The 25944-nt window shown below is 40.0% G+C and overlaps 2 protein-coding genes across 4 annotated transcripts in view; one reads left to right on the top strand and one right to left on the bottom strand.

The window, feature by feature from the left end:
• Positions 1-34: 34 nt before the first annotated feature.
• On the top strand, positions 35-25589 carry C1H2orf49 (chromosome 1 C2orf49 homolog). 2 transcript variants are annotated; one of them, XM_074400487.1, is made up of 5 exons: positions 35-191; positions 2033-2199; positions 5432-5558; positions 5685-5807; positions 8589-25589. In XM_074400487.1, exons 1-5 carry the CDS (start codon positions 93-95, stop codon positions 8643-8645), a joined length of 573 nt encoding a protein of 190 aa, XP_074256588.1. In that variant the 5' UTR covers positions 35-92; the 3' UTR covers positions 8646-25589. The 2 variants fall into 2 exon arrangements, with proteins under 2 accessions (XP_074256588.1, XP_003922832.1); XM_003922783.4 differs by having other exon boundaries at positions 5432-5807.
• Positions 24527-25944, bottom strand: part of FHL2 (four and a half LIM domains 2) — a 79209-nt gene continuing 77791 nt past the window's right edge. For both annotated transcript variants that reach the window (XM_003922781.4, XM_003922780.4), the window contains exon 6: positions 24527-25141. In XM_003922781.4, the coding sequence (XP_003922830.2) occupies positions 24990-25141 (152 nt within the window). In that variant the 3' untranslated portion in view covers positions 24527-24989. The remainder of the gene's footprint in view (positions 25142-25944) is intronic.

The raw sequence follows: 25944 nt of genomic DNA, 5'->3' as shown, positions 1-25944 counted from the left end.
CACACTGGAGTCTCCGCCAGAGTACGTCACTTCCGGAACGCTTTCTTCGCGGGGCTTTGTGGGTAGCCGACCGGGGTCTCCTGGCGACGACGATGGCGGGGGATGTGGGCGGTCGCAGCTGCACGGACTCGGAACTGCTGCTGCACCCCGAGCTGCTGTCCCAGGAGTTCCTTCTCCTCACTCTGGAGCAGGTTGGGCGCGCCGGAGTGGAGGGCAGGCGGACGGGTGGGCCTTCCCTGATGAGGCGCTTGCATCTGAGCTCTCCTTAAGTAGCTTTGGGTAACTGCGGACACTCCCGCTGGGTTTGTGCCACTCTCCACCCATACAGAGCAGCCAGCTGTCCCCTCGCTCCCGCATTTCGCCCCTTGTCCGAAAAAATAGACGCCCGTAGAATATCAGAAATGTTGGGAAATAGGGCTTATCTGTCCATCCCGATGGCTTAAAAAGAGGAGTCCCAGGCCACCGCCTCTGCCTGTGTGTAAGCACCAACCTGAGGAAGAAAGGAAGTGGGGAAGAAGCGTAGAATAAGCAGGGAAGGTAGAAATCATGGACTGTCAGGGCTGGAAAGCGTCTGAGAAACTGTCCTTTCCACACCCTCACCGTTTAAAGATGATAAAACAGTTCAGAGAGATAAAGTGACTTGTTTAAGGTCACAACATCTGTAAATGGTACTGCCAGGAGGAGAATTCAGGGCTCCTGGCTCTTCATGTAGCGCGTGCTCTTTTCCAGCCTGTGTGGCCTCTGATAGTAGGCGAAAAATGAGAAAGGAAAAACCTGATGTTTTAAGTGATAGAGAATTACTGAAAGTTTTATTGGGGTTTATGTAGCATACTTTGTTGTTTTCCATATGGTTTTCCCCTTAATACCCTATCTTTCTTTAATTTCAAGTCCTCTTGCCAAGTAGAGCTTATTTTAATTATGTCAGTAAGTTTTTACCTGTGGTTCTCAAACTTTTCATGTACTTAAGAACCAGTCGAGGGCTTGCCAAAACACAGATTGTTGGGCTCTGTCACCAGTTTCTCGTTAAGTAGTCACGGAATATGCCCTGAAATGTAGCAAGGCAATATTTCCCAAAGTAACGGGCCTATGAATTCTCTGGGAATGTTATCCAAGGGAATCCTGGGAGTTTCCCCTACCTCTGAGTGAGAACAGGGTGAAAATAGTCCAATATATGAAAGAGAAGTAAAATGTGCTTTTATTAGATTTTCTTAGAGGATATAGGTTTGTCAGTTGAAAACATGTTTTCAATTTCTGAGTTGAAATTGAAGAGCCTGTGATCTCATTAGCAGTCTCACTTTTCCTTCTTAAATCCAAACTGTCTTCATGACACTCCTGTGTTTATGCTAGTGTTTTTCGTGATGTCAAGAACAAATTGGAAAATGAGGAAGAATGAGGTGATTTAGATAGAGGTGGTTGGACAGTGTCTGGAAGCTTACTTGAAAGGACCAGTGAAAATGGGGTACAGGCTTTTCTAATGATGTACTGTTACCGTCATCACTACGGGGATAACAGTTTCTATCTGTGTTGTTATTTGAAATCTTTATAGTTAACTTCAGTTTAGGAAGTACTACATTAGAGAAACACGAGAAAATTTACAAGACTAAGACCTCTGTCCCACTAATCTGATCATGATAGCAACACTCAAGGTAGCTTATTGACAGAATGTGGTGATTGTTAGTCATTGTTCACTTTCTTTTGTCTGTTTTTCCCGGGCAGTCCCTTATTTTCAGTCCCCTTGTATGTTAAGGTAATATTACTGGAAATGATCTTTCATGCTTGGTATGTTGACTGAGCAGTTGTGGATAACAATCCTTGTCACACTGAGAAAATGTGACCATTGTCTTTAAGATGGGGCTGAACCCAATATTTACAGAATGTAGCCTGTAACACTGCCTTTAAGTATTCACGTTATTGTGAAAATGGTTTTTTAATTAATTTGTGATTTAAGCAGTAATGTTTTACCATGTTAGGTAAGATGGTTAGTTATTAAAATTAAGAATGTTGTTTTGAAATTACTTTTTCCCCCCCACAGAAGAACATAGCTGTTGAAACTGATGCAAGAATAAACAAAGACAGTCTTACCGACCTTTATGTCCAGCATGCAATACCATTGCCTCAGAGGGATTTGCCGAAGAATAGATGGGGGAAAATGATGGAAAAGAAAAGAGAACACCATGAGATTAAAAATGAGACTAAAAGGTACTTTTTGGTGGTTCTAGCTTTCAGTTTATCTTATAACTAAACAGTTACTGATTTTTCCTGAGGTAAACTTAAGTAAAAAAAAATTATGTACTCAATAACGATCTATTGAGCACCAGCCACTATGTGTATAGCAGTAAATAAAACTGACAAAATTCCCTGCTCATATTTGGGAGAAACATAATAACAGAGTTACTATATAACAGCATTGTTAAATTAGTAGTAAAGGCCAGGGAAAAAGATTACAATTTTTGATAATTTGTCCAGGAATAATCATAGTGAGAAATGACAGTTTAGTAAAGAGACCTGTAGGAAATAAGAGAACAAGCTAGCACTCTGGGCCAGAATACAAGAGGCTGGATCAGGAATGTGCCCATCATATACCAGGAATAACAAAACGGCCGTCAGGGCCGCAGGAGGAACGAGCTGTATTCGGGGTGAACAGAAGAGATTGTCAGATCATGGAAACCTTTATAAGTCATTGTAAGGACTTTGGTTTACTCTAAGAAGCCACTAGAGGATTTTGAGCAGAGTGGTGACATCATTAGATGTACATTTTGACAAGATGACTCTGGCTGCTGTCCTAAGCAGTGATTTAAGGTGTCTGGGGAGGGGAAGTTCATGTACAAGGGTGGAAGCAAGGGCACAAATTAGAAGGCTGTATTGTAATCCAGGCAATAGATGGCAGCAGCTTTGACTATAGTACATTTGGTAGGCTGGGGTCTACATGTATTTTGTAGGTAGAGCCAATAGGATTTCCTGAATTTTGAGAAAACAGTCAGGTCAGGTAAAAAACTCTAACGTCCTTCAATAATACACAAATGAAGGGCCTGTTAACTAGCTTGAGTTATGCTATTTAAAATTTTTTAATTTCAAAAAATTTTTTATAAAACCACAAGCAAGTGAATTTTCTTTTTTAAAGAAAGTTACATCTGATTAATCAGTGTTGTTGATTGGTTAATAAGTACAGAATGTCCTAAGATCCTTAAGTGAAGTAGTTATTTCTTCTGTTGTTTATTATATCTAAAGTGGATACTGTTGATCAATTAATTTATTTAAGGTGTGTGGGGAGGGTAAGGGGCCTTCTTTTTGTAAGGCACTGTCATAGGCAGTACACTAGAGACAGTGGGAGAAGACAGAGTAGGAGGGTGGGCGTAAGGGGAAGTATGTTTCTCTGAGTTTTAATCTCTGTTTTACAAAGAAAACTTATGATTGAGATTATTCTTCAAGTATGAAGGATAGTCAAAGAATACATGTCTGCTCCTTGTCTTTTGGAAAATAAAGTCTGACCTTTGATCAAGGACGCATTTCAGATTGACCATCATTTTAGCTTGATGTTTACTTTTACTTACCAGTACAGACTATGTATTGGTGTTAACTTTCATAAATATGGTTTACACTGCATATGCCTTTTAATTTACTTTTGCTCTTATTCAGCCAATATTTTCCTCTTGATGAGCACATTCAGGCATATTGTTCTTATAAGCAAAACTTTCTGTGCTGGTTTTTCTTTCCTTTGAAGCAGTCATCTTACAACCGTCTTGATAGTCCCTCAAAATCATTTCAGAAAGGCTTTTTGACTCTATTTTTTAAATTCACAATTGATTCAGAGCATTAAAACTGGAAGGAGCCAAGAGATCATTTTGTATTATTAAACTGCTTATTATTTTATCTGTGGAGAAACTGAGATCCTGAGAAGTGCTGTAACTTGCCCAAGGTCACATAGAGCTAGGACTAGGTCCATAGCAACATAGCCTGGTGCTTCTCAAACTTTAATGTGCCTCTTGAATCTTAGATGAAACAAGCTGTCAAGCCCTGCTCTCAGTCCCTCTGTTTCCTTTCTACAAAGGCAGTGGGTATACAGTGATCTTACTTTTCATTTTCTACCAAATGATGTTCATTGATGACCCAAGAATTTTTGAGTTTGGCCAGCTGCGTAGGAATCTGGTTAAAATATGTGTTCTGATGCATAGTTCAGGTTGATGCCCCAGATTCTCCATTTCTTACAAAGTCCCAAGATGATGATGATGTTGTGCTGCTGGTCTCTAGATCACACTTTGAGTAGCAGAGCTGAAGTGTTCCTCCTAATAACTGGCTACCTCAAGTTTTTTTAACATGTTTAATTAAAAAGTTTTTTTGTTTGTTTGTTTGTTAATGTGGGCTCATTGGCTCTTGCCTGTAATCCCAGCATGTTGGGAGGCTGAGGCAGGTGGATAACCTAAGGTCAGGAGTTCAAGACCAGCCTGGCAAGCATGGTGAAGCTCTGTCTCTACTAAAAATACAAAAATTGGCCTGCCTGGTGGTGTGCACCTATAATCCCAGGTACTCAGGAGGCTGTGACAGGAGAATTGCTTGAACCCAGGAGGTGGAGGTTACAGTGAGCCAAGATTGCACTATTGCACACCAGCCTGGGCTGCAAGAATGCAACTCTGTCCCAAAAAAAAAAAAGGATTTTGTTTGTTTGTTTTCAGTTAATCTGTTATATAGCTTGAGGTATGATGAGTAATAAGCAAACGAATGCTTTCATTATTAACCTTTACAATTAAGAGTGGAAATTAGATTTCCAGAAGGTAACTATGAAGAAACTTGCCAAATTTTACAATTAAACTTGTACAGATATCATAGTTACAAATAGTTTAGAAAATGTCTTGGCTTTAGAGACCTTTAGTGAATGGAACAGAATGCTGTGCCTCATTTGTAGATTACCACTGTGGTAGTCTTGGTATAGTTTTATAGTTTTTTTTATCCTTTTTAAATAATAACTGATTACATGGTTAAGATAACCCTATCCATAAGCTGGTGTTTGTTTTTTTAACTAGGAAATCTCATTTTAAGTTCCAGGGCTAGATGGTTAATTGATGTTTTAAAAATAGCTGTATCTTGTTAATTGATGTTTTAAAAATAGCTAATCTTGTGTACACAAGATTCTTGTACATAAATACACAAAATTTCTTGTACATAAATATACAGATTTCTTGTATATTTATGTACAAGAAATTCAAAGCTAACTTTGAATTTCTTGTACATAAATATTTTAAACTTTGAAATAAAACACTAGGAAATTCTTTCATTTAGAGTGAACATAGAAAATTTAATTTCTAATAGTCCCACTTAGAAAAGATTAGTCTTATCAATAAATCTTCTTGGTTATTGTTTATTTGAACTTGAATTCCAGTGAACTGGTTTGCCATTCCAGATGGTATTTTTCAAGAGCACATCTCTTTGATTTCAGGAGTAGCGCTGTAGACGGGTTAAGGAAAAGACCCCTCATTGTATTTGATGGAAGTTCAACAAGTACAAGCATAAAAGTGAAAAAGACAGAGAATGGAGATAATGATCGACTCAAGCCTCCACCTCAGGCAAGCTTTACCAGTAATGCCTTTAGAAAGTTATCAAATTCCTCTTCGAATGTTTCACCCCTAATTTTGTCTTCCAATTTGCCTATGAACAATAAAACGGAACACAATAATAATGACACTAAACAGAACCATGACTTAACGCATAGGAAAAGTCCTTCAGGCTCTGTGAAGTCGCCACCATTGTCCCCTGTTGGAACTACTCCAGTGAAGTTAAAGCGAGCTGCTCCTAAAGAAGAAGCAGAGGCCATCGTAAGTATGGGGGTGGTTTCCATGCTGGTAAGTGGTCTGAATGAAACCTGAGCAGTCTGGCTCATAATGGGAAGTGGGTCAACTGTGCTACATTCTTTTTTTAAACACTTTTGATGGTCTGTCCCATTTGTATAATACTCTCATTTTTCAAGTACTTGAATTCTGGAATTTTAAAATCCATGCTGATTAATGTTTTTAAAAGTTCACTCAAGTTATTTCTGCTTAAAATGCGTAGAGAGAGGATCTCTCTACATTAGGCAGTTTTCCTAGATTTTTCTCATTAAGTTCCTTTAACTGTCTTGGAATGAAAACAGACAAATATTCTTTTATTAGCAATGTTTAGAACATTAAGTAATTTGTCCAGGGTCACATATTAAGTAGCATTTGGGGCCTGACCATAAGGCTGTCTGTTTGTTCATACCTTAAAACCACACCAGGCTGGGCACGGTGGCTCATGCCTGTAATCCCAGCACTTTAGGAGGCCGAGATGGGCGGATCACGAGGTCAGGAGTTTGTGAACAACCTGGCCAGCATGGTGAAACCTGTCTCTACTAAAAATATGAAAATTAGCCAGGTGTGGTGGCAGGTGCCTGTAATCCCAGCTACTCGAGAGGCTGAGGCGGGGGAATCACTTGAACCCAGGAGGTGGAGGTTGCCGTGAGCCAAGACAGCACCATCGCACCCCAGCCTGGATGACAGAGCAAGACTCCCTCTCAAAGAAAAAAAAAACTGCACTAGAATCTTTTTAAGATTTGCCACTTGCCTCACCTACTGCTCATTTTACCTAGCTCTGTGGGTATAGCAGAAGTTGGAGAAACCTATTATGTTGTGCTCTACTATGTTGAATCATTTGGATGCTTCTTAGCAAATTTGGTGCAGTTAACGTGTTGTGTTACAGTTTAATTGGTGAGATGATTACACACACACACACACACACACACACACACACACATATAATATGTATAGGCTCTTCAGAAAAGTGCTTTTACTTTTAAATACCTAGTAGTTTAGTAGCCATTATTCCTGTAATATACTGGCTTTATTATTATTACCATGTAATCATGTATCAAAGGGATCAAAATTTAGTAAATTCAAACATTCTAAAGTACTAGACCCTGGAAAAAGAAAACCACCTGACTGGTTATGAGTTCTTTACTTATATTAGTTCATTGTATGCTTTCAGTAACCCTATGAAGTAGGCGTCTTTGATATTCCTATTTCATGAGGAAACAGAAGCTTAGTAAATAAGTTTGTTGGGAGTTCCAGAGTTAGTAAGCAACCAGACTGCAATTTGAGTTTAGGTTTGTTTAATCCCAGGGCACACACTTAGGAAGCCATGCTGCCTCCATACTCCTTTCAGCTACCTTTGTGGGAGAGAAGAGGGAGGGTATGGGATGAGAGTTGGAAGAATAAAGCCACATCTCAAATACTGCCATAAGGAGTAAGCCTCAAAGAATTTTTTTTCCCAGGCTCTTAAACAGCATTTCTCCACCCCAGAAAATTTTACTCTTTCATAGATATGAGATATATAGATATGTCTATGTATCTTTAGATATATATGTATCTTTATATATATATATGTATCTTAGAGGGAGATATATATATATAGCTATATATAAAGCAATAAGGATAAAAGATTCTTTTATATGTGTGCCTACACATAAATATTTTCTTCTTCTTAACATTTCCCATTGACTTTGCATTTTTGTTGTTGTTTGTTTATTGTTTGAGTCGGAGTCTCATTCCATTTCCCAGGCTGGAGTACACTGGCGCAATCTTGGCTCACTGCAACCTCCACCTCCCAGGTACAAACCATCCTCCTGCCTCAGCCTCCCAAGTAGCTAGGATTACAGGCACCTGCCACCACACCCAGCTAATTTTTTTTACATTTTTGGTAGAGACAGGGTTTCACCAAACCTGTTGGCCAGGCTGGTCTCGGAATTCCTGACCTCAAATGATCCACCTACCCCGGCCTCCCAAAGTGCTGGGATTACAGGTGTAAGCCACCTGCCCAGCCTATTTCTCATTGACTTTGGATTGTAAAGTTGATGGAAGAGATGAGCTGGACAGGGAGGAAGCAGATCCGGAGCAGTCAAATGGTTTTCAACTCTGTTCAGATCACTTGAGAAGCTTCCCCAAAAAAACAAAGCAAAAAGAAGTCAATCCCTCTACCTTTTATGGATTCTGGTTAATTGGTTCTGGGATAAGACCAGTCTTGAGGCGGCATGTTTTTAAGTGCTTTGTTATTACAAACGTTTGAGACCCACAGAGCTAGAAAACTCACTCCCCTATCTCTTGGAATAAATTCCCACAGGCCAGCTGTGGTGGCTCACGCCTATAATCCCAGCACTTTGGGAGGCCGAGGCAGATGGATCACGAGGTCAAGAGATTGAGACCATCCTGGTCAACATGGTAAAACCCCGTCTCTACTAAAAAATACAAAAATTAGCTGGGCATGGTGGTGTGCGCCTGTAGTCCCAGCTACTTGGGAGGCTGAGGCAGGAGAATTGCTTGAACCCAGGAGGCGGAGGTTGTGGTGAGCTGAGATGGTGCCATTGTATTACAGCCTGGGTAACAACAGCAAAACTCTGTCTCCAAAAAAAAAAAAAAGAAAGAAAAAGAAAAATATTCCCACCAGATGGCAGCAGTGATCTTTCATTAATACATTAATAGTAAACCTTGGTTTAAAATGTTCATTTTAAATACATTGAAATAAAACACTAGGAAATTGTTTTCTGATATTTCTGCAAGTATAAACTGATTTCTGTTCATTTCTTTCAGAATAATCTGAAGCCCCCACAAGCAAAAAGGAAAATACAACATGTTACTTGGCCCTGAAGGAAAGTTTCTGAAAATGTAAATATGCTGTAACTGTAGTTTTTCAAATATGTTCATATATATTGACAGTATTTACAGAAATCCTGTTTGTTGTGAAATTTTCTTAAGAGGTTTCAAATAGGTTTAAAAAAATGAAGGATTTATGTTCCTTTCCTTCTTCCTTCCCTCCCTCCCTTTCTTTTTTAAAATTCTTGCCTGTCTTGCCCTGATTAGAAAGAATATCTTTTAAACCAATGGCTTCGTATATGTCATTTGTATGACCCTAGTCAAATCATTAGCTACAAGCCTACTATAAAGCATCCAGTGAATTGGCTGGGCGCGGTGACTCACACCTGTAATCCCAGCACTTTGGGAGGCTGAGCCAGGCAGATTACCTAAGTCTGGAGTTCCAGACCAGCCTGACCAACCTGGAGAAACCCCATCTGCACTAAAAAATACAAAATTAGCCGGGTATGGTGGCGCATGCCTGTAATCCCAGCTACTCAGGAGGCTGAGGGAGGAGAGTTGCTTGAACCCAGGAGGCGGAGGTTGCAGTGAGCCAAGACTGTGCCATTGCACTCCAGCCTGAGCAACAAGAGTGAAACTCTGTCTCAAAAAGAAAAGCATCCAGTGAATTTTAAGAGTTACTCTCATTAGCTTTATTCAGCGTCTTGGGGAAATTTGAGATTTTTTTAAAAAACTCAAATATTTTGCTAGTTTGCCATTTTTATTTCTTTGAAACATGAAACAGTTTGTCACAGTATTTTAGTAAATATTACAACATTCATCCTAAAAGGTTCACCAAGAAAAGCATCTTTGTAGTACTGCTGGAAAACTATTCAGAATATACAGATAAAAATACTGTTCTTTAAGTGCTTACATTGCTTCTTCCCATAAAAAGCAAAAGGGAATCAGTGCTTGCTATTGCTTCTTTCTTTGAAGTCATAACAGTGGATGTATATATTACGAGTTGACAGGTTGGTTCTGCACCTGGACCATCCTTTAGAATGTTTTTTGTCATGCAGCAGTCCTACATACTCTTTTCATGAGCAGTCTGTGATCTCACTCTGTGAGTTCAGCTATTACCGCTCCTGGGAGCTTAGTCTTTTCAAAATGAAGTTGATTTAAAATATCTTCAAACTGAGTAATCATGTTAGAGATGGTATTCGATGGCAGTTAAGTTTAGAGAATTGGGAGTGGGCATAGAATTCTAGAACTTAGAAGAGTCCAGGAAGCATAGCAGTCAGGGGCAAAAATTAGCATAATATGGAGTAAGCAGTAGAGGAGCTGCTGGAGTCAGAAGTCACTACAGAGTGCAGCATAGGAAGATGGACTCCCAGCTTAGGTGAGGTTTCCTGCAGCTGTAATATAGACACTTCCCACAGGGCTGTTCCGCACAGAATTATCTGCTAAGGTTTTTTGTTTATTTTTGTTCAAGTAGTATTTTCACTCCAATTGTATAATGGAAATCAGTGGGAAGATAGGGTTTACTTATATTCATTTTTTCTAGTTTCTGTTGTTCTGCTGTGTATTTCTAAGTAAGAGCAAAGGATACTTCATAATTCTTTATATGATTGATCTTCAAACCTTTTTCAATATGTTTTAAAGGAGTCTTGTTCCTCTTTTGATTTGTTAAAACAAGCATTTTAGTTCAGCTATTGAATAGCCTTCCAAACAATTAATTCAGCCTTGCAGGTAAGTACCATACTAAGACTTTAACCCAATAATTTTTAATTATTCTGCCTTTATTCCAGACTGTAAATCTGTACACATAAGACAAAACATACTAAGTATTGCATAAATTATTAACAGTAAATTGTTATCTGCAGGGCTGATAGACGTAATAAGGTTGGTGAGCAACTGTGATCCTATACATAAATAAATGCAAAGGAAAATTTTAAAAGTGCAGATTTTAGAGTAGATTGACAAATTTTATTTTATATTCACTTGTCCTTTCTGCTTCCATCTGTGTTTCTCTCTTAGTTGAGAGATAGTTAGCTATTTGACAATTTTAAGTCAGTGGGAACTTATTTTTAGTTAGTCAATAAAATTAATATTTTATTTGTATTTTAACTTACAGAGTAGGTTGGTAATAACAGCTGAACTGTGTAACATTGTTGCTTCAAATTGAAGTTTATATTATCAACATTCAGAATCAATGCTCATGGTAGCAGCATATTATTGAGCTATTTTGAGTTTGAAATGTGGAGAAATGCTAAACCATGTACTATGTATTAACATAATCCCACCTCCTTAGAGCTTTGTTCCTTCTGAAGGTGTATGGATACAGTTTGTCTTGAAATGCCCTTCTCCACATAGTGAAGCAGGCTGAATGCTGGGAATCTGGAGCAGTAGCCTTGGGAGCCCTATGTTTTGAAGTGTTTTGGTTTGCTTAAAAGGTTAGAAGAACTTGATTTGAATGGCAGACAGCTTTAGAATACTAGTTCCTCAATAACATGAAGTAGGTAATGTTGCTCTTGATTCTATAGTCCACTAAAGCCAGCTTTTTTTATTACTGGAATAGGCAAATGAATGACATTAGAGTTAGTGGGAGGCTTGTTAAGTTGTAATTAGGGGCACTTTATCACTTCCTGCCATTAGCAGGTATCCTTGTTTCTTCTTCCTTTCCCTCTTTGTTCATTATTTTCCCTTTCTTCTTACACATTTTCTTTCTCTACTTTAATTCTTCCTTTTTACTGTAGATCCCAAGCTTCTGGCTTAGGTTTGCAAGTCATACTGCTTGGCCCTCCTCATTCACTGAGGGGTGAAGATAGGCTGACCCCTGTCCTCTTACATTTGAGGGATCATAGACTGCTGTGTGAATTCTGGAAAGTCTCAAGACCCTGCAGCACCAGGGCACTGAATGGCTTCTCAATGGCTGTAAAGACAGTACAGTTTTCCAAAGTAACCTAATTCATCTGGACAGCTACCAGACACTTTGGAAAGTTGGTTCAGTTACTACTATGAGGCCATAGCCATAATATATTTGCTAGTATTAAAATTCTTCAGAATTGGAATTGTTATTTGAAATAATATTTTGGTTGACTTAAGTTTTGAGAGATGATTCTAAAACTGATCTATAGAGACTCATTCAATAGCAATGTGACCTTTTAAAAACTTACATTAAGTAAAACTGCCAGTAGACTAAATCATAAATATGTATATATGTAAGAGCTTCCTCTATTTACTACTGTTGAACTTCAGTAATTTTTAGAGGCTAAATAATGGTCAAAATGTTTTTAAGTGTGCTCTTTTATTAAACGCTTGTGCAGGTTTTGTAATTAAGTACAGAAAAGTTTAACCTTGTACATTTTTGTATGTAAAAAGTCTTTTAAGTAGTCTTATCCTTATTTAAATAAACAGTAAAATTACCTTGAGTCTCTTATTCTTAATAAAATGGAAAAATGCTCTGTAATGACTTGATCTGTTTTTATTTGAGTAAACGATTTTGGAAAATATTCTTTATGGTACAACTTTCTTTACCTGGATTGTTTAAGATCAGATGTGATTCGAGTAGTCCAGCCATATCTTGCAGTTTTTCTTTGAATGAGAGGGTGGCTGGAGCGGTCTGATGTTGGGATGTCATGGTGCTACAGAGCCTGTTAATGTTGACTGTCACTGCTTGCTGAGGGATGGAAATAAAAGTCTCTGAACCTTCTCATGTAATAAGCTCTTAACAAAGTGAGACAAACTAGAGATTCAGTTGAGAGATTTTGTGTTGGAGTGATCTGAAAAAAAGTTAATTTCTAAACTGATATCTTAATGTTATTATATTTGGAGACTGATGCTCTAAATTAAGTAACTTGGAAAAGACTCAGGTAACTTTCAACTTTATCTTTTGTTTTGTTTTAGAGATGAGGTCTTGCTCTGTCGCCCATAGCTGGAGTGCAGTGGCATAATCATAGCTCACTGCAGCCTTGAACTCCTTGGCTCAAGCAGTCCTCCTGCTTCAGCCTCTTGTAGCTGGCACTGCAGGCATACACCACCACACCAGGGTTCTCCTTTGTACATGACACGTAGGTTCTTCATTTTTTTGTCTGGACAGAAGAGACAAAAATCTTAGGTCCAGTTAGATTGGTTTTACTAAAGTGCATTTTACTAACTGAAGTGCACTACTTTTTCAGTTGTTTAATAACTTGATCATCTTTCTTAATGTGGAATAAAAAATAAAGATGTGAATTGCCTGTATATTTGTTGAGTACCTACTGTGTTAGCTGTTGGGAATGAACAAGGCAGGTACTTAATTTGCCGTGTTAATTCATTGCTTCCATAGAGAAAGCAGGCAAGGGAACCATGGAGCAATAAATGTAATGGTAGAAAATAAAAGAGGGTCATGAAAAGGAGAAGGAGGAAGAAAGCCCAGTGAGGAGCTGTTTTGAATACAGTGGTTAGGAAAGGCCTCTGAAGATACTATACTTTGAAGAGAGCATGACTGAGGCACGGCTATGGAACGCTTTCAGGAGAAGCATTCTACCTGTATCCGATTTTGAATGGCTGCATACTCCTCCCATCAAGGCTGGAGTCTGCTTCCCACCACTTGGGTATGGACTGGCCTTGTAACTTGCTTTGATCAAGTGAATGCTTCTACGCGTGCACTTGGACCTCTACTTGCATCCATGTGAAAAAGCCCTAGTATGCCCATTAGAAATACATGGCTCGGCCGGGTGCGGTGGCTCAAGCCTGTAATCCCAGCACTTTGGGAGGCCGAGGCAGGTGGATCACGAGGTCAAGAGATTGAGACCATCCTGGTCAACATGGTGAAACCCGTCTCTACTAAAAATACAAAAAAATTAGCTGGGCATGGTGGCGCGTGCCTGTAATCCCAGCTACTCAGGAGGCTGAGGCAGGAGAATTGCCTGAACCCAGGAGGCGGAGGTTGCGGTGAGCTGAGATCACGCCATTGCACTCCAGCCTGGGTAACAAGAGTGAAACTCTTGTCTCAAAAAAAAAAAAAAAGAAAGAAAAAGAAATAAATGGCTCACCCAACAGCCAGACATGTGACCACTAGTCACCTATCCCCAGTCTAGCTGCCAGCTGACTAAAGCTGCAATGATGAGCCCCCTGATGGGATCAGTCCAGATTGATGACTCTCAGAATCATGAGTGAATAAAATGGAAGTTGTATGAAGCCATTAAGTATTGGGGGTAGTTTGCTACCCAGCAGTAGGTAGCAGGTACCAGACAAGGACAAAACATGAAAGCTCTAAGGCTTACTAGGTTCTTAGAACAGAAAGACTGGTGTGGCCCAAGTGAATGAAAACAGGGGCAATGGGAGTATAAAATGAAGTCGAAGGTAGGCAGGAGCCAGGTGATGTATGACCCTATGTAGGACCTTGGATTTGATTCCAGGACCAATTGGAAGCTGTTAACGTTCAGATTTAACAAAGCATTCAATTTAATCAAAAATCAGACTAGTGAAATAAGTCTTTAATAGCCCTATCTTTTCTCCTCAAGTAAAATTAGCCAACTTTTTTTACCTTTTTTATTATTATTTTTGTTGAGCTGGAGTCTTTCTCTGTTACCAGGCTGGAATGCAATGGTGTGGGCTCGGCTCACTGCAACATCCACCTCTTGGGTTCAAGTGATTCTCATGCTTCAGCCTCCCTAGTAACTGGGATTACAGGTGCCTGCCACCACACCGGCTAATTTTTGTATTTTTAGTAGAGATGGGGTTTCACTATGTTGGCCAGGCTGGTCTTGGAACTCCTGACCTTGTGATCCATCCACCTTGGCCTCCCAAAGTGCTGGGATTACAGGGTTGAGCCACTGTGCCTGGCCCTCTGGCCTTGTTTTGTTTTTTAATCTTCAGGTAAACAGTTTGAACTAAAATTTATTTCTTTGACTAACAGTTAAAACCTTAGGAGACTGTAAAATGCTTTACCAGATATGGTGAAAGACAACTACTTTTCATAAATATAAAACCGTTTCTCTCTAAGCCTTCTGTTATGTTTTCTCTGCCTTGCTATGTAATTTTTTAAAATAAACTTTAAAAAAACAAACTAGGACAGTTTTAAATTTCTGGAGAAATTCCCACAGTAGTACAGGTTTTTAACATACTCCATAGTTTCCCTGCTAACATACATTTGTATGGTACCTTTGTTGAAATGACTCATTGTTAACTAAAGTTCATAATTTATTTTGATTTTCTCACACTTCCCTTGTTTTTGATGACTTTACAGTTTTGAAGAGTAGTGGTCAGGTAATACCTGGAGAGTGTTCCTCAACTGGAATTTTTCTGATGTTTTTCTCATGATGAGACTGGGCTATATGTTCTGTGGGGAATACCACAGAGGTAAATTGCCATTTTCATCACATTAGTTTGAGGACATACTGTAAACATGATACTACTTTTGAGGTTGACCTCATTTGGCTGATGTAGTGTTTGTCAATTTTTTCTGCTATGAAGTTATTGGTCTTCTGAATGATATTTTTTCCAAAAAAAAAAGTTATTTGTTTCCTCTTTTCATACATACTGTGCTCTTTGGAAACAGAAATAACCGTAAGTCACTTAAGTAATGGAGAGTTACTTTGCTGGCGAAGTACATAAATGATTTAGAATTCTGCGCAGGAGACTTACCCTCTACCATTAATTTTATTCAATGATTTATGTCAGTATGACTCATGGATACTTATTTTATATTTGGGGTTAAAATCTAAAGTGTGTGTTTTGTTTTGTTTTTTAACTCAAATTCTTTTCTGCATTGAACATTGAAAGCTCTTTCAGTTAGCTCCCATTTCCCTGTGACTTAGCCCATCATTGTGTTTTCTTTGAACACATCCTTTCTGGTACTGTAGGATGCTCTCGTGTCTTTTTGTATGAGCCCTAGAATGAGCCATTTCTGTAAGGAGCCTTGGCTCCTTTCTTTGGAAAAGGGTGTTAAAAACTGAGATCTGGGTGCTGAGTATGCTGATTGCTACTGGGGTGTTATTATTTTTAGGTCTCCTCAACTGACAGAGCAAGGAAATACATGTATGTATATTACCCACTATAGGTGTACATCTCTATAGATGTTTCTATATGTAACCATCTGTATCTATAGTGAGTAAAACATGAGTTCACACTTATGTCTCTACCTCTAATCTATTACCATATTGATCATTCCAGACTTCCCTTTGTATGTCTGTAACCTCCCACTCCAACAGTGAGAAACAGGGCTCCTACCAACCACCCCATCCACTTGCCTAATTGTTCAATTCCAGTACACATGTATAGAGGCTGCAGAATTGTATCCTTTACCCATGTGGGAAATGACTTTTATCAATTAGATTAGAGTAATTATCTTCATTCCTTTTGCCTTTAATCTTATACACACCAGTCATTTCTAGTGTTGCTTAAGGCATATCATTTAAGATTTGAGTTTTAATGCAAAAGAATGTCAAATCGACTTTATTAACAAAATCATAAATCCCTAGACGGACATCCATTCAGCAGTTTTAAGGTATCTACGTGCTCAGGTGCTAAATAAGGAACTGGAGTAAATAAAACACGGTCCCTGTCCTCAAGGGCCTTTTCTTCTTCCCTTCTTTTTTTTGAGACTGAGTCTCCCTCTGTCACCCAGGCTGGAGTGCAGTGACGCAATTTCGGCTCACTGCGACTTCCACCTCATGGGTTCAAGTGATTCTCTTGCCTTAGTCTCCCGAGGAGCTGGGACTACAGGCATGCATCACTACACCTGGCTAATATTTTGCATTTTTAGTAGAGATGGGATTGCACCATGTTGGCCAGGATGAGCTAGATCTCTTGACCTTGTGATCCACCCACCTTGGCCTCCCAAAGTGCTGGAATTACAGGCGTGAGCCACCGTGCCCAGGTGGGCCTTTTCTTCTCATTAATCCCAGTTGGTCAATCTAAAGATTTGAGAAGGAATCTGAAGAACATTTAATGATTAAAGTCACAGTATTCTGTGCACTAGGTAGTTTACTAGTTACATTTTTTAATTCCTTGAAACCTGGAGAAACCAATCGAGTAGAAACGACTGGAGTTTTCTTGTGGAAGATCCCCTCTATCTTAGTCCCTTTTCTCCTGCTGTAACAGAATACCGCAGATTAGGTAAATTATAAAGACTAGTTTATTTGGCTCACAGTTCTGGAGGCTGGGAGGTCCAAGATCTTGGCGCTGTCACCTGGTGAGGGTTATCCCATGGCAGAAGGCAAAAAGACAACAGTGAGTATGCAAAGCACAGAAGAACTTGGGCTGAACTCATCTTTTTTTTTTTAAATCAAGAAACCACTTCCATGCCCCTGTGATAATGGGATTAATCCATTCCTGAGGACAGAGCACTTATGGCCTAATCTCTTCTTTAAGACCCTATCCCGTAATACTGTTTCTATGGCAACTAAGTTTTCAACACATTAACTTTTGGGGGAGACATTGAAACCATACCACCCTCAGAATGTGGGAGGTCATTTTACTCATAGCAAGTGAGTAAAATGTGTAAATGCTCCTAGATGTCAGGGATGAAGTCAGTCTGCTCTTATTTTTATAATGGAGTTCTAGTCCCTTTTTTGCACTGAAAGGTCACTATGTACATTTTGGCATGTATGTCACCTGGACATTTCCTTCTCAGTGTTCAAAAAAATCTCATGTGTTTAGAGATGACACTTGCCCGTCATCATCTCTATGTGTAAGAAAAAAGCTCATGTTTTTGGGAACAGTGGGCTAGGAGTCAAGATGTCTGATTTTTAGTGTGTTGGCCTATTTGCAGTCTTGAGTAAACTTTATTCTTTCTGGACTTCCACTTCCTCCTTTCCAAAGCAGATGTATTTCATTCTGATCCTTAAGACTCTTCCAGATCTTATTTCTTGATATTTCTAGAATTAACCTTATGCTTATCCCTGAGTTTCTTTAATCTGTCATTTAATAACCAGGCAGAAAATGAGAGATGCCCTCAAGTCTGAATGGGCCTCATTAAAGATGATTGAGAATTGAGTATATATTTTCAGTTTCTAAAACACTATGATTAAGTGATATGCAAGTTACTATAACTTTTGTTTTGCTTTGATATAACTAGTTTTACATAATCTTGTCCAAAGGAGTTAGGGTTTATTTATTGTGCTGACTCAAAGACTTGAGGGCAACCCCCTCCTTACAAATTGGATAGTGTCCAGTTGTCGGCAGGTCCACGGTGTGCAATACATATACCTTGGGCTTCACTTTTGTCATCTCAAGGATTTCTCTACTAGTTTCTAAAGTTCTGCTCTACTAACAGCACTGAGTTCTTTTGTAGGCATATGTCGAAATTTTTTCCAGAGATAAAGCTTTCACTAAGGGCAATACTGAGGGAGTGGTAACCATCGTAGTTCCAGGGCACACTGCACCACAGCAGATCCGTTTACTGAATTTCTTGACTTGTTCCTGGTTCATGTAGAATGATTGCCTCATTAGTGAAACTGTTTCTTTCACTAACTTCAGTGACTGAATTTTCATGGCTTTAGTTCAGGGCAGACTAGTTCCATTAAGAATTTTATAGTATCCTAGGCCGGGCATGGTGGTTCATGCCTGTAATCCCAGCACTTTGGGAGGCCGAGGTGGATGGATCACGAGGTCAAGAGATCGAGACCATCCTGGTCAACATGGTGAAACCGCGTCTGTACTAAAAATACAAAAAAAAAATTAGCTGGGCATGGTGGCGCATGCCTGTAATCCCAGCTACTCAGGAGGCTGAGGCAGGAGAATTGCCTGAACCCAGGAGGCAGAGGCTGTGGTGAGCCGAGATTGCTCCATTGCACTCCAGCCTGGGTAACAAGAGCGAAACTCCATCTCAAAAAAAAAAAGAATTTTATAGTATCCTGGCCTGGCATGGTGGTTCACGCCTGTAATCCCAGCACTGTGGGAGGCCAAGGTGGGCAGATAACTTGAGGTCAGGAGTTCAAGACCAGGCTAGCCTACATGGTGAAACCCCATCTCTACTGAAAATACAAACATTAGCCGGTAATGGTGGCAGGTGCCTGTAATCCCAGCTAATCGGGAGGCTGAAGCAGGAGAATCAGTTGAACCCTGGAGGCAGAGGTTGCAGTGAGCTGAGATTGCACCATTGCACTCCAGCCTGGGTGATGAGCAAAACTCCTCAAAAAAAAAAAAAAAAAAAAGAATTTTATAATATTGTAAATATTAAATATTATTACAAGGTTTAAATATGTAATTTATTCTATAAGATAGTTGTGCATTGAAATCAAAGCCCATGAAATAGATGTGATCAATGCAAATCTTAACATTGTGGAATGTGGAACAAAGTGGAAGTAACTAATAAAATATTTGTAGTTAGGTTTTTTCATTTGTTAAACATTAGAGAAAAAGGCTTGCTCTTCTTAAATGTAAGGAGCCATTCTGCTGAGAAAAAAAATTGTTTGTTTTAAACATAAAAGCACAGAAGAGCTGACAGGCTAGATTTCAAGAACCCAGAGAAGCAAGCAATTTTGTTTCAAACTCCTCTGTTGAAACTAAGCTGTAGTGTAGGTGATGTAATGTAAGAGAAAGAGAAGTAAAATCTCTGAGCACTCCAAGAGGAGAACCTAATATAGGTATGACCTCAAAAAACACCACCACATATAAATGTGAATTAGAAATATATCTTTCCTTTTCATGGATGGAGGGAGGGAAGAAAATGAAGGAAAAGAAGGAAGAATAGGAAAGGGAAAGGGGACAAAGTGGGGTGGAGGCAAGCCAGCCGACTCTCATACAGATTTGTAGCTGAGACTTACATCCCCAGGATGGTGAAAGTAACTTTGGAAATGACTTGGAAGTAGTTCTAGGGTGGTGGTAGCTCAGGTGTCTGGCAAAGACAATGACAATCATCTCTGCAGGAGGACATCCTTAATTCTAAGTCTCAAGAAACACTCCAGATAACGTTTTAAAGGTAATGATTAACAAATCAAAGTTACCCTTGCATACAAGAAAACAGTGGACCCAGCGTGAGCTGCAGCAGAAGCATCAGGCAGTAGAGACCGACCCCCAAAGCTTTCACATATTGTCATAATCAAGTAAAGATCAATCAAGTTGGCTTGCTGTTTAATGAAAAAAAGACAAGCTTTAATAACTCCAGGACAAGAAACTATACAAAGTGTACCATATTTAAAATTTTGTATTGATTTATAATAAAATGCTGTAGAATTTAAAAACAAACAAAAAAAACTCAGTTATATAGCTCATGAAAAAAATATATGTGTGTATGTGTATGTTTCACTACCCAGATCAAGATAGAGTACAGCACAGGTGGCAGATATTTCTGTAAAGGTCGAGACAGTAAAAAATTGCCAGCAAACCAATGCATAAATGAACAGATATGGTTGTGTTTGAATAAAACTTTTTTAAAAAGAAAACAGACCAGGTGTGATGGTTCACGTGGTAATCTCAGTGCTTTGGGAGACTGAGGTAGGTGGATCACTTAAGCCCAGGAGTTTGAGACCAGCCTAAGCAGCATAGTGAGACTTGATCTCTACAAAAAAAAAATTTAAAAATAGCCAGCCATCAGCCAGGTGTGGTGGCTCACACCTGTAATCCCAGCACTTTGGGAGGCCGAGGTGGGCAGATCACTTGAGGTCAGAAGTTCAAGACCAATCTGGCCAACATGGTGAAACCCTGTCTCTATTAAAATACAAAACAAATCAGCCAGGCATGGTGGTATGCACCTGTAATCCCAGCTACTCGGGAGGCTGAGGCAGGAGAATCCCTTGTACCTGGGAGTGGAGATTGCAATGAGCCAGGAGCATGCCACTGCACTAGAGCCCAGAAGTTCAAGGTTACTGTGAGCTGTGATCATGCCACTGCATTCCAGCCTGGGCAACAGAGTGAGATCCCATCTCAAAAATAAATAAATAAGAAAGAAAACAGGCAGTGGGCAGGATTTAGCCCAGGGACTATAGTTTACTATTCATAATACAGAATGGTTTCAACATCCCATTGGTTTAGTTTTGTCTGTTAACATGTTTTGTGTACTTTTGTATATGTATGCTTAATTTCCTAATTTAATAAAAAGTCTTAATTATATAGCTATGTTATTTTACATCTAGCCAGAATTTCCTCATTATTTTTGGCATTCAGCATTTTGAATGTGATGTGTCTGGGTGTGTTCTCTGCATTTATCCAATTTTGAGTTTATTGAGCTTCTTGCATATGTAGATTCATATTTTTCATCACATTTGGGGACTTTTTCAGCCACTAACTTTTTTTTTTCTTTTTCTTTTTTAAGAAGGTCTCACTATGTTATGCAGGCTGGAGTGCAGTGGCTGTTCACAGGTGCTGTTTGCTTACACTGCAGCCTCAAACTCAGACACAAGCAATCCTCCCACCTCAGCTTCCTGAGTAGCTGGGATGACAGGCACGTGCCACTGCACCTAGCTAGTCATTAACCCTGAAAAAGATCTAATCCTCTTTTTTTCCTCTCTCCTAGCCTTCTAGTCCTTCCATGACACATATGTTGGTATGCTTAATGGTTTCTTACATTTCGCATTTCTTTTCTCTCGTTTATCTCTGTGTTTCAGATTGTATAATTTCTGTGGTTCCATCTTCAAATTCACTGATTTTCTTCTCCCAACTCAAATCTACTATTGAGCCTCTCTAGTGAATTTTTCATTTCACTTAGTATACTTTTCAACTTCAGAATTCCATTTGATTTATTAAAAAATAATTTTTATATCTTTATTGGTTTGTTTGGTGACTACAGTCATCTTTTGGTATCTGTGGGTGACTAGTTCCAGGACACCCTGCAAATACCAAACTCCATGGATGCTCAAGTCTCTTATATAAAATGGCATCGAATTTGCATATAATTATTCACATCATCCTGTATATTTTAAATCATCTCGGGATTACTAATACCTAATACAATGCCTACACATCGCTTCATTTGCATTGATTCAATATAGTACTCGGCATGTGGAAAATTCAAGTTTTGCTTTTTGGAACTGTGTGGACTTTTTTTTTCCCTGAATACTTTTGATCCACGGTTGGCTGAATCCACAGATGAGGAGCCCATGGATATGGAGGACTAACTGTAATTGTTCTCTTGCCTTTCTTTAATTCTTAAAATATGATTTCCTTTAGTTCTTTGAACAAACATGTTTATACACTCAGCCAGTATTTGGTCATTTTGCTTAAGCACTTTGAGCTAATACGATTTCTGCTCTTAACTGTTTGATCTGTGTATGCCAAGTTTGTTTCATATCCCACTTTGATTGCTTCTGCGTGGATATAGCCCAGACTATACATACTTCCCGACACTCAAGGATAAATGAGATTCCAGGAAGGCCCTTCTTGGCTATCTCTTTCTCTAGTTTTCTGTGTTAAACTTCTGGCTGCTCTGTATTTTGCTTTTTGCTATGTAGCATGGAGTTGCCAGTCTCCTCAATTGCTCACTGACAAGATCTCTCATTGTTTTTGACAATCCCCTTAGGCACAGACTTCTAAGTTCTCCATACCAAATACCAGCCCCCTTGGGCAGAACTGCTGAGGTACCAATCTCAGAGCCTGGCTCTCTCCTGGGGGCTAGACAGCAGCCTGCTTCTCTGGGAGTAGCACCCCTTCTGTGAATGGGTTGGCCGCCCCTGGTCTTCTCAGATTGCCCCTTCCAATGTGGAGCCTCTGCACTAAGCAGGCTAGGGTAGGGCCAATTGGAGCTCCAGGATTTTCAACCTGTCACACCTGGGGCAGAGCCCTAGGCCAGGGTAGCTGGGGGAAGAGAGACCCCTTATTTTTTGGCTGCATTGATCCAGAATAGAGTCTGTCACATGAAGCTGGGAGTGGGGATGGGATGGAAGGAGGTTGTGGCTCAGATGACACAGACTCACTGTTCTAAGACTTTTAATAGTGTATTTTCCTGAGTGAATGTTTATTTGTTGTATTCAGAGAATTTGTGTTGAGTGATTGATATGAAAGTAATTTTCTTCCATAGGAAGAGGGTTGGTCAGCTGAGCCCTACCCACTACTGTCCCCAGAGTCCTGTCAGTCACTGCTTTTAGCCTTGGCTGGGCTGCTTGGAGTCTGGCCTAAGTATACCCAGTTCAGAAATTTCTAAGTTCATACAATGAACTTGGGGCTCTCCTTTTCAAGACTTTTTTCCTCATTTTCCAAAGGCTGTTTGTCCTAAACTCTGGCCTCTGGTTCCTCAGGCCAGTGTGACTACAGGTTTCCTAATAGAGTTTTAGATGCCCGGCTGGGGCCTGCCCTTGGATAAAAGACCAAAACAGCCAAATCAGCCAGTGTCGTTCTCTTCTTCTAAGTGTCTACCCCAGGCGTCCCCAAACTACGGCCCCGTGGGCTGCATGCGGCCCCCTGAGGCCATTTATCCGGTCCCCCGCCGCACTTCAGGAAGGGGCACCTCTTTCATTGGTGATCAGTGAGAGGAGCACAGTATGTGGCGGCCCTCCAACGGTCTAAGGGACAGTGAACTGGCCCCCTGTGTAAAGTTTGGGGACGCCTGGTCTACCCCCTCCAATGCCTGCCTGCTTTGGATCATGCTCCAGTGTTCTCAGCAATTAGAAAAATATTTTGTCCAGAATGATTGTTGATTTGGGGGAGAATTAGTCCAATTGGAGCTATTTACTAGAAGTGGAACTCCACCTCACCATTAATTTTAGAGTGGGTGATCTAAGGCTGGGAGAGTCTATGGTTTTAATGAGGAACGAGTAAGATGATCCAAAATGAAATCTGGAGTGCTTTTACTTTTATGTTATGAAGTAGAAACCAGCAAAACAGCTAACAAGGGATGAAATTATTCTTTTCAAGTAAAACCTCAAATCAACTATAAATCCAAAAGAATCATTCCAGACATTATCAAACATCCTGACAGTGATTACCACTCAGATTAAAAAACTGACTTCACTTATGCTCAGCCTATATCAGACTTGATTTCCACCAAATTTTTTCTGTTGCTCAGTGTATCATTTTATTATATTGCATTTCCTTAGAAAACCAAGGACAAAAAGGTCACTAATGCTCCCATTCTAAAGAGAACTGTGTAATAATGCACTATCTTTATCGCATATACTGGCTTGGTGCTTTCCAACTGCATACTGCTATCTGAGATTATTTTATAGGATACTGCCACACTAGGAGCTCAGGATATTATTTTTACTGTAATGACTGTGTGTCTTTCCTGCTTTACTCCCTTTTTCAGAAACACTGAAGGCTCCCAATGTGCCCTCAATTGCTAGGGTGTTGAGAACATAAAGATGAACAGGATGTCATCTCTGGCCCCAAGTTGCTGATGTCCTTGTGCAATCCTTCACTTTACGGAAGTCAGTGTAAAATATGGATCTGTAACACTGGGACAGAGCTAATAAGCTCTGCCAAGAAGAGTGACCTGAAAATTGGCTTCACTGTCAGGAGTTTATGTTACTGCATCAGATGCAGGGGATTACATTCCAAGAGAAAGAGTAGGGGAAGAGAGAGAAGGTAGCAAGGAAGAGGTGTCTGGTGCTGACTGAAGGCTTCCTTTAAATAAAGGGTGTGATGCTATTCCAGTTGGCACTGCCCCAGGCCATTGGAACTGCACTTCATACAGTGACCATGGGACCATGCAACAAAATGTTACTTACACTTAGAGCCTCGATCAATCTTTTTTTTTTTTTTTTTTTTTTGAGACAGTTTCACACTTGTTGTCCAGGCTGGAGTGCAATGGTGCAATCTCGGCTCACTGCAACCTCCACCTCCTAGGTTCAAGCAATTCTCCTGCCTCAGCCTCCTGGGTAGCTGGGACTACAGGCATAAGCCACCATTCCCACCCAACTTTTTGTTTTTAGTAGATATGGGGATTCTCTATGTTGGTCAGGCTGGTCTCGAACTCCCAACCTCAAGTATCTGCCTGCCTTGGCCTCCCGAAGTACTGGGATTACAGGCTTGAGCCACTGCTCCTGGCCAGGTCTCAACTTTTAATCATTATTTCACACACTGTGCCTGGCAAAAGATTTTGTTCTGAATAACTTTATTGTAAGTCAAATAATCTTACTTTAGGCTTGACACAACAGAAAGTTATAGAACTGTAAATACCCACTGGTCATTACCTTACTGAGTTTAGAAAACTTCTGAATTTGTGACATATATTAATTGCACTTAAATAGGCAGTGAGAGAAAGATAGATTTATAAAGACATCATTCAAAAGGATTTTTACATTTGGGTGTGCCTTATCCAATTACAAAATTTTCAAACCAGCTTCCCACCTAAGGCCTATGGAGAGTTTTTTCCCTGGCACTGAACTAGAACTAGCACAAAGCACTAAAGGGTTTAAGGAAACGTGAGTATCACTGAAAAGCACAAGAAGAAAGTCTCGATGTGGCTGAAAGAAACCAGAAGGCAAGAATGCCTGGTTGAGAAAGAAAATGTATAAATCTGTGTGTGAGATCACAGGCAGCAACTTCTCTGTGTTGACTTCAGATGTCTTTCCCGCAGTCGGGGCACAGGATGTCGTCCCTCTCTGTGAGGAAGCCACGCCCCACCAGTGAGAGGGAGCACTTCTTACAGTTAAAGCAGTCATTATGCCACTGCCGTTCCTCAAAGGAGATGTATTTTGTGCCGCCAAGTCCTGTTAACAGAGAGAAATAATACTGGATGAAGAACTAGTTAGAATCAGACAACTGGGACTGAAGAAGGAATTCTGGTTTGATCCATTTCAAACTTTGGATTGTGTAATATGGATCATGTGAGTTTCTAGTGACCGAGTGCTGGGAATCTATATATAAATCAGATTCTATGCACAGCCTGAAGGAGCTCGTAAACGTCAGAAGAGATACATAAACGGGTTCCAAAACGATGTCATAGGGGCCATAAAAGAATGCTGACTCTGTGTATTTGTTGTGTTTTCCCACAAAATGAAACTCCGTGAGAACAGGGAGCAGAATTCTCTATGCCTTCACTAGGTGCCTCATGTCACCTGGTGCTCAAATTTCTCTGACTTAATGACTGAAGCGCTGAAGGGAGTGTAGAAGAGGAAAAGGTTGATCCTCTCTGGGATGACCAGGACAGGCCCCACAGATACAGTGGGATGTGGGTGGGAACGAGGGGAGAGCGGGAGAGGGATATTGTTGCAGAGGGAAGAACCTCAGAAAGCTACAGACAGATAGAATAGAATCAAGTACTGAAGGGACGTTGGTCCCTGATTATAATCGTTGGTTTCTACTGAAGGTGACAACTCTGAAATAGAAAAGATTCAAATACATGGGCTTATCTCAGGATTGTTACTGATCTGGTGATATTTGGGTCACGAACTCCAATTACAAAGAGTTCTTTCCAGAAATAATAGTTCGGTCAACCTTATTAAGTACAAAGTAGCCACCATGACGACTCCATTTCTAATAGTCTGGGGTCTCCGACTTATATGAGGAGTCA

Source organism: Saimiri boliviensis, chromosome 1 (assembly GCF_048565385.1).
Source record: "Saimiri boliviensis isolate mSaiBol1 chromosome 1, mSaiBol1.pri, whole genome shotgun sequence".
NCBI lineage: Eukaryota > Metazoa > Chordata > Mammalia > Primates > Cebidae > Saimiri > Saimiri boliviensis.
This window is presented reverse-complemented; position numbering and strand designations above follow the sequence as displayed.